Here is a 15,862-nt window from a genome sequence, read left to right as displayed (position 1 = left end):
CAGCCTTGCGAGTCAAACAATTCAAACCTTTGACTATGGAGAGAATATCGAGAGCAAGAAGACCATCCACTCTAAAGGTTCATGCGGGAAAGTGGCGTTAAGGACTGGTGTCATACCAAATACGTCGTCCCTCTGAGTACCTCTGTTCCTTAACTGGCCGACTTTTCTCAGGCTCGTTAAGGAGAAATAGGTTGGCCCCAGTTGCTAACAAAGGCAACTACCCCATAATTTTGGACACATTCCGGCATCATGGCAAGCATGGCTCCATCCGAATTCCTTTGAAATTCTATCATGCACGTCGCTCAAATCACTATCATACAAATCATGTTTCCTGATAGCTTTAGCTTCTGCTTGCATGGTAAGAGAACTGCATACCCCATTATGTCAACCCGAATTCCCTTCAGATGAGATCGGATGGTTCGTTGGTTCTCATGATACCATCGGGCTTTTTTTTTTAGCCCAAACTAGGTTTCCGTCTGAGGTAGTCAAGTGCATCACAGACATGTCATGGCACGCGCAAATGCTTCCTTCCAGTGTGTGCCGGAACACATGATATCACCCTTTTATGCCCTTTCTTCCGGGCTGAAGCAGGTCGTACGCTTGGTGTACTCTAACATCTCACCAGACCAGAGTTTCTCGCACATAGAATACTGTTTCGAGCAATCCCCATGAACCAGAACACATGACACCGCGCTTCAAGCCCTTTCTTCGTGGCTGAAGTGGTTCGTACATTCAGTGTAATCTGACGTCTTACCTGATCAGAGTTACCTCCCGTAGATTCTCAAAAGTTTAGAGCAATATCTGCGAGCCTTGCGTTCGAATGCAACGTTCCAACCTGAGATATAATAGTTGGCTGGCAGGCAGAGTCAATCTTTTCGAGCCTCCATTTCAGAGATATAGCGTCGCAGAGGCAACCAATAATCTGGTTGGTCCAGCGGCGGTATGAGAGACTTCCATAAGACATAAAATGAGTAACATTTGTAGGTAAGAAGATTTCAATATTAGTCTATCGTGCGTCAGATCTATTAATCATTGCAGGTGGTTAGCACCCACCCCACTCCCATTACATGACGTAGCATTTACGCAGAATTTTCTTTACTGCCTTATGAGTACATGTGTCCAATCACGACACAATTTTTAATTGCTCAGAACTGTACAGTTAAATAACAGTAATTATCATGCACCTGTGTTTATTATATATTTTGGCATGAACAATTTGGTTTGTTTTTCTGATGTTTAAAGGCAGAACTACACTTTATTGATTACATTGTGCCAAGGAAAGCAGAGCAAAGTAATGTGCCAAGGGTCTGCGTTGTAGCCGATCTAGGCTTATCAGATGGTGGAAATGAAAGTCGCACCTTCCTGGTCAAAAGCTCAACGTCTTAATTACTCAGACACAGGAGAAGGTGGCCAATTTATCATAAAGTTTATTTTATGAACACGTAACTATTTAAATAACTTGTATATTGTATGTACTTTCATAATTATTATCAAACGGTTATTGTATTTTTGTTAATAGTCCGAATTTTCTCTGACCCTTACCACCCCATTATTGATATTTGGATGTTTATGTTAGAGTGTAGGGCCACAATTCCATTGCCTATCGAAAAGTTGGAATTCGCCGACACAATTAGGTGTCGGCATAGGGTAGCCGCTTACTAGCCGGTCTAGCAAACTTTAACAAACTTTCACCGAGATATACCTGCATGAAATTGAAAGGAATATTATTTATTTTCTCAGATATTGCAAGTATAGCATTTGTTATATCTTTAATCTTCACGGACCCAGCGCAACTTCTGCCTTTTCAGTCAAGTCAGATTAAAGGGAAGAAAAGAATGTTCGGATGAATAATACGGATTGTTTTTCTCCCATCCCCACCACAAACAACACCAAGTTCTTGTGCAACAAATTAATAAACAGTACACGATCTGTTTCCTAAACTTATATGGCTGAAATAACAGGTCAGTGAATCATCTTCAAACTAAGACATATAGTGTTATCTGTAAGGAGATCTTTAATATTTTGTTCTGTTTGTTAAAATGAATTAGAATCTTTGTTTTCAAATAAACATTAATGAAATTCAAAAGGTTGGATTCTGTTTTTTATTTTTTTTTATTTTTCCCTCTCACGGAAAAGTCAGAAGATGCGAAGATTGATGAGGGCTCGATGAGTGACCAACCATTTAATTGTTTGGTGGGCCTCGATTTTTTTAAGCTAAACTTCCGGCCCTCAATTAAGCCTAAGAATAATATTCTTGCTCTGATTTGTAAAAAAAAAAAAAAGAATAATAAAAAATAAGATATGTAGTTGCATTTATTAAAAAACTTGAAAAAAACCCCTCATATTCTTCAGGTGATAAAAAAATGTTTGTCCGTAATGGCAAATAGCCTTTTATACAAACAATTCTCTAACAACTGGGTCATACTGGTGCTCATGAGAACACATTTAATTATAAGCTGTCATGTTTTGTAGCAATGTACAAAAATATCGTACTTTTTGCCCATTATGCACCTCGTCGACGCTAAGCTACCAAACCATTCAACGTACATGTGTTTATATTTAAGGCTAATGCACCGATAGTGCTAATGGACTTTACAGCGTAGTGATTTATTTTTCTGACAGATAAAAAAAAAGGAAAGAAAAAAGAACTGATCTACACCGTTTGGTAACAAACAATTGTATAGAGCTTGACTAAAGTCTCGGTCGGCTTATATCTCTCAGTCACGCGAGAGTCAAGTTGAAAAAGACCTGATATTGATACACGCGAATCCTATCACATAATTTTACCACGCGTGGGGATATCTTTTGAACCTGGATCAAGGTTGATTATTAAACAACCTCTAAAGTATTCGCACATCCACACGTATGTTTGTAAACACACGCTCAAACTCTTAGCGATTTTAAAAACGAAAAGCATCAAGGATATAACAAATGCACACAAAACTGAGTAACTTCATTCATTTATATATAATTTCTAACCAGACTGGCGCCAAGAGGTCCCTAACACTGTTGACTTAGGGGTCATCCATTTAGTACGTACGCAAAATCTGGCAAAGCTTGAGCCTTCCATGTACACATGCGTACTTTTTTTTATACACCCCCCCCCCACCTGCGTACGTACGCTTAACGCCCCCCCCCCCCAATTCTATTGAACTGCCTATATTTAATCCACGCAGAAACCATAAATTATTAATAATATTAACATGTTTAATAAAACAGATAATCCACCGACGTTGAATGTCTGGCTGCATCAAATAAATAAGCTGCGTAACATTAAACAATTTGTCTAGTGTCCGCTAAAATTCAAACGCCGACTGAACCCAGTCGAACAGATTACGTTTTAGACAAATTATTATCGAGGTTTCACACCCCCACCCAGTTTCCTATGCGTACGTACATTATCAGTAAACCACCCACCCACCCCACCGCAAGCGTATGCATTTGGGTTACCGCCTCCCCCACCATGCGTACGTACTAAATGGACGGCCCCTAATTAGAAACTCTCAAAGAGGTCTGAAAACAAAATCATGATATTATAAGGTTGTACTGTACCCTTAACTTCCCTCGTATGTCTTTGATTCTGCTAGACGAGTTTTGTCAGTGCTTCTTCTGGTGTAGAACATATCCCTAAACACAAAATCTCAAAGACTGATTCATGACGAAATAATCTAAGGAGGGGATGTTAGAGTAATGTAAGCCTTTTCCTACTGTTGGAACAGATCCATAAATAAAAATCGTAAGGCAGAAATGAAATCAAATTCTCTAAGTAGGGGTCCAGTTGATGCGACCGTTTGACGGAATCGGTCCTTTTACACAGCAAGTACTAACATAGCCTTCCTATTCCTCTGATTTCTCTCGAAGAATTTTGTTTGTGGGTCGAAAATATCTCCAGGTGAGAATTCATGTAAAAGTTATTTGAGCAGGTGATGTTAGGGTCCATACGTAGAAGTAAGGTTTCATTTTCTTCTTGGCTTTGGTGTGGCTCACACCAGATTTCTCAAAAATCGACCCGAAGGATTTTCTCTAAGCTTTTTCTACTATTTGAGCAGATACATAAAAGGGATCGAAATAAATCTTCTTCAAGTAGAATTTTGTTTGGTGAGATTAGTTGATAGAATAAGTTCACTACGTACCTCCTTGACATTCCCGGTACCCATAAGGAGGATACATTTTGTCATTACTGTATTCGAACATATGCCTTGGAATGGAATCTCAAAGAAAGGTCCGTGTCCAAAGATCTGACAAGGGAATGTTATCACCATACACGATTTCATATAGCTGTTATAGTGTTAGAGAAGATCCTTAAATAGGGGTTGCATAGTAAGACAATTTGGGTGGAATCTGGCCTCTGTAGTCTGGCTATTTGTGATCCATGCAGTACAAAATGTAGCTGAAATCTTCCTCTCCGCTGTGACGTTTGATATCCATACCCGCATGGACCGTCCTGTTCCTCTCATTCTCCTCAACGAATTTCATCAACACTACTTTTGGAAGCTAAATAAATTCCTTGATAAAAAAAAAGTCTCATGGAAATATCCATTTTAAAATCCGCTGAAGAGGGGCTTTAAAAGGTCTATATCTGGATCCACACTATAATTACTTACGATCTCATTATAGCCAGCATATATTTTGAGTCCGATTTCTCTAATTTGGCTCGACGAATTTCGTCTTGTCTATTTCTGATGTCGCAGTAGAAATATAGCTGCAAACCCGGAAAAAGGGGTTTCAAATCAAAATCATACGGAGGAAAATTTTACTATTATCGGCCCTTTCTGTACCGACTTATATATAGACAGCACATATAAGGTCACAGCTATTTCTTCCATTCAGATCGAATAATTATTTGGTCTAAATTTATTCTGCCAAATAGTTACATATGCCCTGAAAATGGTACATGTTCAATTTTTCAATTTTTGAATCGGGAATCAATAACTTGTTACTTACTCACTTTTTAACCGAGGATAAGAAACAAATAACCTGTTTGATATCGCACATTCTTTCCTGTATTATGGAGTAATAATGCTTTCCTTAGTTCCGGAATTTCACCTCAATTCCTTCCTCAGTGTAGTTCCAATATCCTCGTAACCTTTGTTCCGTATTGCTACTACAACGGCCTCATTGGTGCAAACAATGAAAGAAGCGTCTCAGAACGGTAAGCAGTTGTATCATGAAATACTGACTTAGTCATGCTTTACTTCCTGTTATTCTAGTATATATTAAGGAACTGGTCATTATCTATCTATCTATCTATCTATCTATCCATCCATCCATCCATCCATCTATCTATCTATCTATCTATCTATCTATCTATCTATCATAAAAGCTTGCTTGTCTTAAACATATATGCTCATAGACCAAAAGTCCTTTTAACAAGCTGTAATTGAAATTTATTGCCAAATGTTTGCACTTATCATTGTATAATCCTTGAAAAAAGACTGGGTGGTTCGAGTAAGAAAACATTATTCATATGTTGTAAAATAACTTCTTTTTGTTAATTCAATATATAGGTAAGGGCAGAGAACTGAGCATACATTTATATTTGGAATTCTTCTCGACGCTTATCGAGTTTGAAGAAAACCTTTATTCTTATACAACTCAATAAAGTTTTAAATCCAATATTTGATATTGTTTACCCAGTCTTACGCTAGCTTTTTTTGATTCCCTTAAGCAGGTTAAACATTTACTCTTGCCTTGAGTGCTTGTTGTTGTTGTTGTTGTTTTAGGGTTTAACGCCATTTTCAGCAGCATTTAGGCGGCCAGTATAACTGGTGGAGGAAGAACCCTGGAAAAGCCAGGGAAGAACCACCGACCCACGAGAAGCTACTGGCAGGCTTTCCCACGTACCCACGCAAGCAGAGCCTTGGACACGCAGACAGAGGTGAGATCGCAGTGATCCGGAACGATGAGCGCTTTAGACCACTCGGAGTCCCTGCCTTGAGTGCTTGATTTTTTAACGTAAGAAGATGACCCTGTAAGTTATTTACCGTACTTTGACATTTTATGCTTTTGGGAAAAATATCAATCTGTCTTTGCCTTTTTGAAGATCTGAATGTCGTGGTTGGAGGTTATATTTCTGTTTGTTTGATATTGTTTGCTATTCGGAAGATATATTAGTATTTTATGGATAATTTGGGAATACAAAGAGAGAGAGAGAGAGAGAGAGAGAGAGAGAGAGAGAGAGAGAGAGAGAGAGAGAGATTATGTGCTAGGGAGAAAATTATCATAGTGTGTTTATATATACATTTATCATGTTACGAATCCTATTCCGTAAGTTAGTTATAGCCACGGTACAATATATAGATATTTACCTACAGCGGGAGCGTAATCCGTGGTACAGAATATGTTTCATGCATAAATCGAGAATATGTTTATCAAGTAGATAGCATAGGTGCTACTTGAAGCACGTGATCGCCGTGAAAAATATTAATAATGAGGAGAAAAAGTAAAGCATTACACAATGTAAAACGATAACAAGCTGCAATTCTTTGTTGCAGTAAACAGCAACACTGACATGTAAAAGAAATCAAATCTTTAAAAGATTGCTGTTGTGACTCGTGTCAAAGTCGTAAAAGAGTACTATAATAAAGTTTGTTTTAAAGTATTTGCGATTTATTTTTTCATTTGTTTGGAATAACACTATTTTCTTCAAACACGGTTTCCGTTTGCTGGAAAGTGCAACTTATATATATAGATAAAATAGATAAATTGTTACTTTTGTATCCTAACCTAAGACATTGCGAAATGTCTATAACTAAAAGCCATTTTTTTTTTGTTTTCTCGCTGTTTTACATCCTCCCAAACCTTCCAGTCATCTAGTAAGATCATGATATTTATTTCATTGTATAAAAAAAACCTAGTATTTCTAACCACCTCACAATCTATATCATTTTTCATAATGATCTATGTAAGGCATATTTTAAGCTTTAACCAACGACTTTCTGTTGTCGATCTTGTTGAACAGAAGCGGTGGACAGATACGATTGGAGTAATCGAAATCGTTTTTCATTCAATCTCTATCGGATTCGATATAAGCAGGATTAGCTCTTCCACAAATTATCATGTTATGATGTTTACTCACATAAATGGTGCTAAAACTACTTACTTGTTGTGAAGCAGTGTTGCAAATCAAGTAGGCCTAATACATTATTGAGTGAAACACGTTACCCGGAACGTTTGCAACACACACACACACGTCTACGTTTTCGGTTAAGTTGATGCGTATCATGCAGTTTATGACTAATGCTATGCAATCTGTTTTCATGGTTTTCTAAAATAAAATCAGGAGCCTCGGTTTACCTAGTGGTCAATGCCATCTCACCTCTGTCCGCGTGGGTTCGGGTCTCGGGGTCGAACAATATGGGCATTTGAGAAAGCTTGCTGGTAGATCGGTAGTTCTTACCGGAATTTTCCCTGGGATCTTCTTGCACCAGTTATAGTGACTGCCTTGTATTGATAGAGCAACAACAACTTAAATAAAACCGGATAAAATAGCAAAAAAACCGTTAATATCAAATGCATAACCATTTACATTTATATTTGCTGAGTGTGTTCATGAAGAAAATACCTTGTGGCTTCACTCAACCTTTATAGCAGTTTTCCAGTCGTTGTCTTGATTTCCACCTTCCGTTACTTTAGAGGCATTTGCTAGTGTTATGTTAATCTGAACGCCTGCGGAAGAGCAGTACGACACAGTGAATGTAATGTATATTATATACTAGTCTAATGGTATTTCGATGATGTTACAATTAGGAAACAATAACAGGTTTTGTTCTCTACCGCCTCTGATCGTAGCTTTCTCAGTTTATCATCCATCGTGTTTTGTTCAACTGAATCTGTCCTACTTGAATCAGGTCGTCAGGAAATACTCACAATAACACACGATAAGGTGAATAATTGAAAGTGACTTTCTTGCGGAATTTTTTTAATCGTTTTATTGTAGTCTGTTTTGTCTTTTTCAGATTTATTGCATGATAAATAGACGCTCATAAAATTAGAGTTGTCCGAACATTGCTCGTCAGGCTTACAAAATGCATCAGCAGGAAGCAACGCATGCAGTTATTATATATGTTTTCGTGTTGTTCCATTAAAGATTTCGCCGTTCTGCTATGCAGAGATTATGTTCTGCACTCGTGTCTTCGGTATAGCTGTCATTTTCTGTTTCCTCCGTATTTTCTGTTGTCATTATGTTTGGAAATGATACGATTTGCACTCATTGCAGAGTTGGGTATCCCAGTGTATGACGCAAATACAATACAAAATTGAATTTCATGTGATGTAATGTATCATCCTTCAAGCTATTTTCTGTGCAGTCCATTTGCAATATCTATAAACAATCTATTAAACAAAATGAAATAAAATTTCTTCTATGTACAAAAATTACACAAATATGGACACTTGTATTGGTATGTTTTCCATTAACGATTTATGTCAATACTTCTTTTGAGGTCGAACATGTCCTTAGAGATCAAATATAAAAAACGGACCAATTCCACCCTTAAGAAGGTTATGATAATCCCCATATATTTTACTTCTATTTTTTTTTTAAAAATCGGCTAAGCGAATTTATTCTAAACATATTTAAATTTTTTGATGAAACATACATACCAACGTAACTAGGTTAAAATCCTACCCAAATACCAATCAACCTCGTCAACACACACACACACACACACACACACACACACACACACACACGCTTTATTGCCTTTGTACATACATACATACATACATACATACATATATACATACATACATACATACATACATACATACATGCATGTTACGTTTAACGCTATGTAACAAGATAAGTAGCTAGGTAGGGGAGATATTTATAACTTGTGTTACAGGTAGGTAGGTAGGTAGGTAAATATATATGTATGTTTGCAGTGGATATTTTGGCCCCTATGCAAAGCTTACCGATAGGCCTCTGCAGTGTTAATAGCTAGGATATTTGGGCCAAAATGCAAAACTTACCAATGGGCCTCTGGAATATTTATAGCAATTTTCGGGTTCAAAATTAAGATATTTGATGGATGGTATACTGCATGTTCCTAGATTTTTCTATAGTTTAAAAATATTGTTTGGATGGGCTGATGGGGCCCCTGTATTTGTAGACCCCTATGATTTGCATACCATTGCTATACGGTAGCTACCCCCCCCCCCCACGTATGTGTGTATGCCCTTTTTTATTTTTTTACATGAATACAAAATGTATGTATTTTTCCACACTGAATTGGACAATTTGGTTATGCCAAGTAGTATAATAATACTGCGCTGACAGCTTTTGTCAAAGCTTGTTCGCCTTATTCATAGATAATACAATGTGTACTGAAACAGCCAATTTAATAGCGGTTTTTCTAATATCAATATTTGAAATTCATTCTCAGTGTGTTGCATCGATCAGGTTAATGCTACTGAAAGACGGGGTGTTTATTATAAGAAAACACCAGTCACACGGTGTAAGATAATTACCTAGTGGCTCTAATCAAGATATATATTTAAATGTATAACTTAGACTTGAAATTTTTAACCCAACTTTGGATATTATAGTCTATTCGGTAAGGTGGGAGGCTTACGATCGCTTGTGTTCTTACACTTAGCGGGCAAGGCCTTTTTACTTGGGTGCTTGATTGTGAAGGTAAGAATATTTTGTTGTATCGATCATGTGCCAACTTCTTTGAATTACGTTTATGTGTGTGTGTGTGTGTGTGTGTGTGTGTGTGTGTGTGTGTGCTTTGGGTTTTTAACGTAGTTTTAAAAACATTTCAGTCATATAGCTACGATGTCTGCAGTGTGACAGTTTTATATAGATGTCTAACACTGGGGCATCATGCAGCAGACACGTAGCATGATGTCCCACCCATTCACTTTATCCTGACACGATGCCGACCAATCCTAACACGAACCTCTTAATGCTGAACGCCTAGCGAAGCAGCTGCTGGTACCATTTATGTAAGACTTTGGTATGACTCAGCCGGAGTTTGAACCCACGACCACCCGCATCCGAGGCGGACGCTCTAACCACTAGGCCACTGGAGCGGTCAAGTTATTAGAGAGACATACAGACAGAACAACAGAGAGAAAGGGCTTAAATATATGTCGTATATCGTTTCTGGTTGCCTTCAGTTTGGCATTTGGAACTCTATACTGTTTTGCAATAATTTCGAGTGAAGACTATTTTCATGCTCCTGGAACGAGAGCCATCAGGATTTCTAATTACTCCAAGGGAAACGAAATTCAGCCCTTCTCAATGTGATCAGGCCAGTATTTGCGGAACAGGTTACCGTTGATATTTTAAAAAAAATGATTGATGATGTTTACCTATTAATGATACGACTACTATTACTACTACTACTATTACTACTATTACTACTTCTGCTATTACTACTACTATTAATGTTGCAGTTGTCTAAATTTTGTTTTATCAAATTCACGATGAAACCAGAATTGCAAAACCTCGAAGGGCAAAGAACATGGGTGTAACATAGACGCTATTTACATAGCTGATGCTATTACTATTGCTACTTCTACTAGTACTACTACTACTTTTACTATTACTACTACTACTATTACTACTTCTATTATTACTAACACTACTACTACTACTAAAATAACAGCTATCTTAATGCTGTTTACTAACTACTACTACTACTACTACTACTACTTTCACTACAATGGCGAAATAATGCACTTTAGCGTGCTTAAGCCAAATATTTTGAAATGTTGCTCAGTAAATCAACACTTTCTAACATATATACCATTTATACAACTGCTACTGCTACAGGTGCTAAAACCTCCGCTACTAAAAAGCTATTAGTAGCTTGGTAAACAAGTATCTGATAAAACTGATCTTACTTAAGCACTGACCAGATATCCTAAACATACATATGTATTGTACAGAGAAGGACACATGTCATCAAATAACTACACTCCCTTCCACCACCAAATATGCTGACATGCTAAAAACCATGTTAACCCCCCCCCCAAAAAAAAATAAGAAAATAAAATAATGCTCATTATTATTTTAATACATTTTGTGTAAACTAAACTATAAACAGAGAGAGAGAGAGAGAGAGAGAGATTTTCTCTCGATGAAATCGTGTAACGTGTTTTATTCATTTAGGCAATGTAGATTCGGTCAGTATAGATATTTTCTTTTCCTTGTTATTTTCCGAGTTTTTTTGTTATTGACTTATAAATGGAAATTCATCACTCGGTCTTGAACTCTGTTGGAAAAATAATTATATGTGTATTTATGCTTCATACAACATAGGGCAATCAGGAAGATATCTTCTTTCTATGTTTGAACTTGTTTGCATTCAGGAAGATATATTCTTTCTATATTTGAACTACTTTGCATTCAGGAAGATATATTCTTTCTATGTTTGAACGTGTTTGCATTCAGGAAGATATATTCTTTCTATGTCTTGTGTAGAATTTGAGCTGTTATATATATATATATATATATATATATATATATATATATATATATATATATATATATATATATATATCGCTTCTCAGTAGTGGATATAATGGTATAGCTCTACCATATTGTAGTTAAATAGTGCGATCCTTTCTTCGTGTAAGCGCATATAAATAAAGATTTAAAATTTAAAATTTGTCCTCTCATTATAGCCACTACTCTAAGATAACTGGATCAGTCAATCTCGAAGGCAGGATTTTACAAATTAAAAATTGCTTAACCAGTCAGACAATAAAGACCATTAGCGAACATAATATAATAATTTAAATTTCATAACACCATATATAACGTGTCAATACAGCAAAGAATGCAAAGCGGAGATAAATCTCAGTGTTTTCGGAGGTACAATTAACCTATTACGAGTTCCTTTGTGAAATTTATTTACAGCCTCAGTGCTACAGATTAGGTATATATCCTGTACCAAACACTACGTTCAAGTGCAGGTAAATATATATAGTACTGATAGATCTCTTTATCTATATAACTATTTTATAACCATTTGTTCTATATCCAGGTTATTTGTAGTTAATGCTTTTTACGTTTATAAAAGATAATGTGAAATTTAATTTTCTTTTGCAGGAACAATGACGTTACCTTTTTCCCCGTTTTCCTCTGTACTTGCATTAATTTCTCTCAGTGTGTTTAATATCCTAGCCTAGATATATTGTATTAGTATTGATTGCACACAATCTTTACAACCTTTTTTAATTCGTACGTATTTTTCCAATCAGTTTTACCCTATTGCATCTAATACAGTTTACACTAATTGCCCCATTTATGTATGTAGTTTAATTGCATTTACCGCTGAATGTCAAATGAAAGTTGTGAAAATATTGTATATTCAGAACCTTGATATTTACACAACTTGAAAGTAAAAATATGTATATACTAGCTTATGAGTCCCTGAGATATGCATTAATTAAGTTTGTTTAATTGTGACTGAAATTTGGATGGATTTGTTGCAATGATATGCAATACAATTGTTTGCAACTGTTTGTTTTCCACATGACTGACAAATTCATTCTTAGGACACGTGTTTTTTTCTTTCTTCTCTTTCTTGTACAATGTTTAGGTAGATACTTCAGTTAACCATTCTTTGATTTCGTTGCAATTATTTTATTTTTGTCCAGTGTTCCAATAGTTTGACATTCATGTACTAAAAAACAGACTTGCATGTTTACATTAAAATGTCTTATATGCAATTCCGTGACTGCCTTTAAAGATAAATTAAAATAGGACGTACAAAATGCTGGATAACTTATCATGAAGTGTTATCGATAAGCTATTAGAACATAGCTACAGCATAAACGTTTATTTTCAACAATTTAGCAACTTTTAAAATCTGCTTTCAAAAGTACGAATGATCTGAGATTTATGTTATATTTTTCCATTCCTATAATTTGTTCTAGACTAGCAAAGCACACTAGTTGTCACCATATGATGTTTTAAATGGAACCTTTTTTCGAAAATTCTATTTTGTTTTGTGTCAAATGGCTATAGAGTGGCATCGTAAACTGTTCAGATCTTCAATTTGCAATGTAACTATATCTGACTATAAATTTGTGAATGTGCCAACATCAAATACGCAATTATTCGTTACTCTTATTGACTTTTTCCTTTACCGATCAATGTCATCTCACCACTGTCCACGTTGGTGCGAGTCTCGGGCTTAGCCAATGTTGGTATGTATATGTGAGCACTGCCATCTCACCACTGTCCGCGTTGGTGCGAGTCTCGGGCTCAGCCAGTGCTGGTATGTGAGAAAGCTGCCAGTAGCCTTCTGTGGGTCAGTGGTTGTTACTGAGGTTTTCCAGGTTTCTTATCTTGCGCCGAGAACTGGCGTTAAACTCAAAACAACAACATCAACGGACTGTTTTATCCATCATGCTAACAATCTGGTGGTACTTAATTCAATGTTTTAGTTAATTATAATAATCTGTTAATTTGTCTTTTCTTTCCTGAAAACCTGAAGTAAATCATTTTGTAATATTTTAAATCAACAAAGTAACACTTGCATTATCTTGTATATTATTCTTTTAAACTACTAGCTTTGATCACGCTTATATCCTGTCCAATGGTGTAGACAAATATTCTTGATTTTAGATTAGATACGGACATTATTAATTCATGTTAAAGTTGTGAAAAACGTGTGTTAACTATCTTAAAACGGTTGCATTCACTATAATGTAGCGTCGTGTCATTATTTATTATGTGAACACATTTCATATTATTGTCTTAATATTTAGTATGGTTGATTAAATTTTAATTTATGACAAAAATAATCTGGGGTTTTACTGGCTCAGCAAACACAGAGCAGTGGATATAATGACATAAAGGGAACTTGTGAAAACTACGCCAAACAGGTCGTATATGTTATATTTCATTTTATTGTAGTACTGTCAGTAAATTCGATACTTTTCGGTAAATTCGATACTTGTCAGTAAATTCGATACTTTTCTCACATTTAGACACCAATCATTGATGTACATCATATTTTCTTAAATCGTTATTTGCTCATTTCTAAAAAAAATATTGGATGCACTAATTTTTATGTGAAAATACTGGGTAAAGTACGTCTTCGTCTTATGAGTGTTCAAGTGATAAAATGTAAGGTAAAGGGGAGAATTCGAGATATATAAACCTTTGCATAAGACTTGTACCACGTATATTTAAAAATAACGTGTACACACTTGTAAAAACTATTAATGTGTTTCAAAGTTGATCGTTTCTCCATATTGAAATTATGGAAACATGCTTTGATTTCAGTCTTACACTTCATACATCGAGATGCTTCTCTCCAAACATTACCAATCTATGAAATGTATTATGAGGAAAAATTCTCTTTTAGTTTTTGTTGATTTTACTGTTTTTTTTTCTTCATCTAGTTACTTAACAGTGTTATGGAACTAGACTGTAAGCAAATGTTGATGTCCAGTCCGAATTAGAGTAGGAACTGAATGACCTATTATGTACTGGTGTAGGTTACAAAATTTTCTTTCTTTCTAATGACAGTTCCGCGCTATAGCTCAGTTAGTATAGTGTTTGACTCAAGGGTCGCAGATTTTATAGCTACCATGTCAGCCCGTGTCGGTGTCCACGTTGTACCCTCGAGAAAGCGCATAGCTCCAATTTACTTGCCAATAGTGGGTTGACAATGATGTTGTAAACAAATCAAGTGACCAACAAACCGGCTTTTTCTCACTATTTGTTTCTTTTGACCGCTACCAAAAGACTATAGTTATATTCCCGTGAGTGCGCATCAATGATTATACCATCCTTACTGTCGCTGTTGAAGGTAAGATGAATGTTATATATAGAAAACATGTTGAAATAAGGGGTTTCCTATAAAACACAATGGAATCAATCAGTTATGCACAGGTTTCCAAGGTGGAGGCAGTTTTACACATGACAATAGTGGATACTTTATCTAATACCGTTGCATTGTTCCATTATAGAACGAAACGATAAGAGATTCTGATGTGATCAATGCCATTTGTCAAACCTCGAAGACATCCATTTTTACATCAGTGTGCCACGTTCACAATGTAGATAATTCTTGGTACAATTTATAAGAGTCAAGTAAAATGATGCAGACTTTAAGTTACTCTCTTGCAGGGTTCTTGAAATGAAATTTGTCCAACACACGCATTGTGCCATTAAATGTATTCGTCTTTTCAGGTACTAACAAGACAGAGGGAGGAAACACATTGATACTTATTCATACATTTCGATGTAGATATGCAGTAAGTACTTATTGTATATATTATTTCTAAATTCTGTACTTGGAAGATGATGAGCAAGTAAAAATATATCGAATTATTGCAGATGTTAAGTTTTACCGCTGCATAGAATTTTACCATCTTAATTTCACATTTTAGCTCTTATCTTTTGTCCCATAAGTGGCATTTGACACAAATTGGGTCTTATATGACACTAATGTGATCTAAAATGTATCAGTCTAGAAAGGAATCACACAATAATCAATTACAATGTATACTAGCATAAGTAAAGTATGGAATATACAAAACAATGAGCAGATCAGGCAAAAGTAACATGTCAATATCAAATGTATTAAGCACATGAAAAAGTTACAGACTAATGATAAATTATTGTACCTCTTCAGTTACTAACATGAAAAACCTTCACTGTTACTAATAAAATATTGTAATTTTCGTACCTTACCTAAATCGCACACCTGGTGGGATTTTGTTTTAAATAACAGACTGCATATTTCCGTTATTTCTTCTCACGTGAAAGGATCTATTTTCGGAAGCATCTGGGAATAATAAGATTAGCTTCCCTTCTTACTTGAATTGATATTTTTATAGAAAAATGGTGGAACTATTTAAATCTTTACACGAAAACGTATTGACTATT

At 35.7% G+C, this 15,862-nt stretch overlaps 1 protein-coding gene across 5 annotated transcripts in view; it reads left to right on the top strand.

Annotated features, from left to right (window-relative positions):
* Positions 1 to 811: 811 nt before the first annotated feature.
* The window catches only part of LOC149799881 (uncharacterized), a 61,320-nt gene continuing 46,269 nt past the window's right edge, over positions 812 to 15,862 (top strand). Inside the window, exons 1-2 of one of the 5 annotated variants that reach the window (XM_089959323.1) lie at positions 812 to 984; positions 15,164 to 15,228. In XM_089959323.1, coding sequence (XP_089815449.1) covers positions 15,224 to 15,228 — 5 coding nt within the window. In that variant the 5' untranslated portion in view covers positions 812 to 984; positions 15,164 to 15,223. Of the gene's footprint in view, positions 985 to 9,529; positions 9,638 to 11,866; positions 11,929 to 13,625; positions 15,229 to 15,862 lie in introns of those variants that run through there. The other 4 variants (XM_089959322.1, XM_089959324.1, XM_089959326.1 and 1 more) reach the window with 4 other exon arrangements.

This window comes from Sinohyriopsis cumingii, chromosome 5 (assembly GCF_028554795.1).
Source record: "Sinohyriopsis cumingii isolate HCF-2022 chromosome 5, ASM2855479v2, whole genome shotgun sequence".
Taxonomy (NCBI): domain Eukaryota; kingdom Metazoa; phylum Mollusca; class Bivalvia; order Unionida; family Unionidae; genus Sinohyriopsis; species Sinohyriopsis cumingii.
This window is presented reverse-complemented; position numbering and strand designations above follow the sequence as displayed.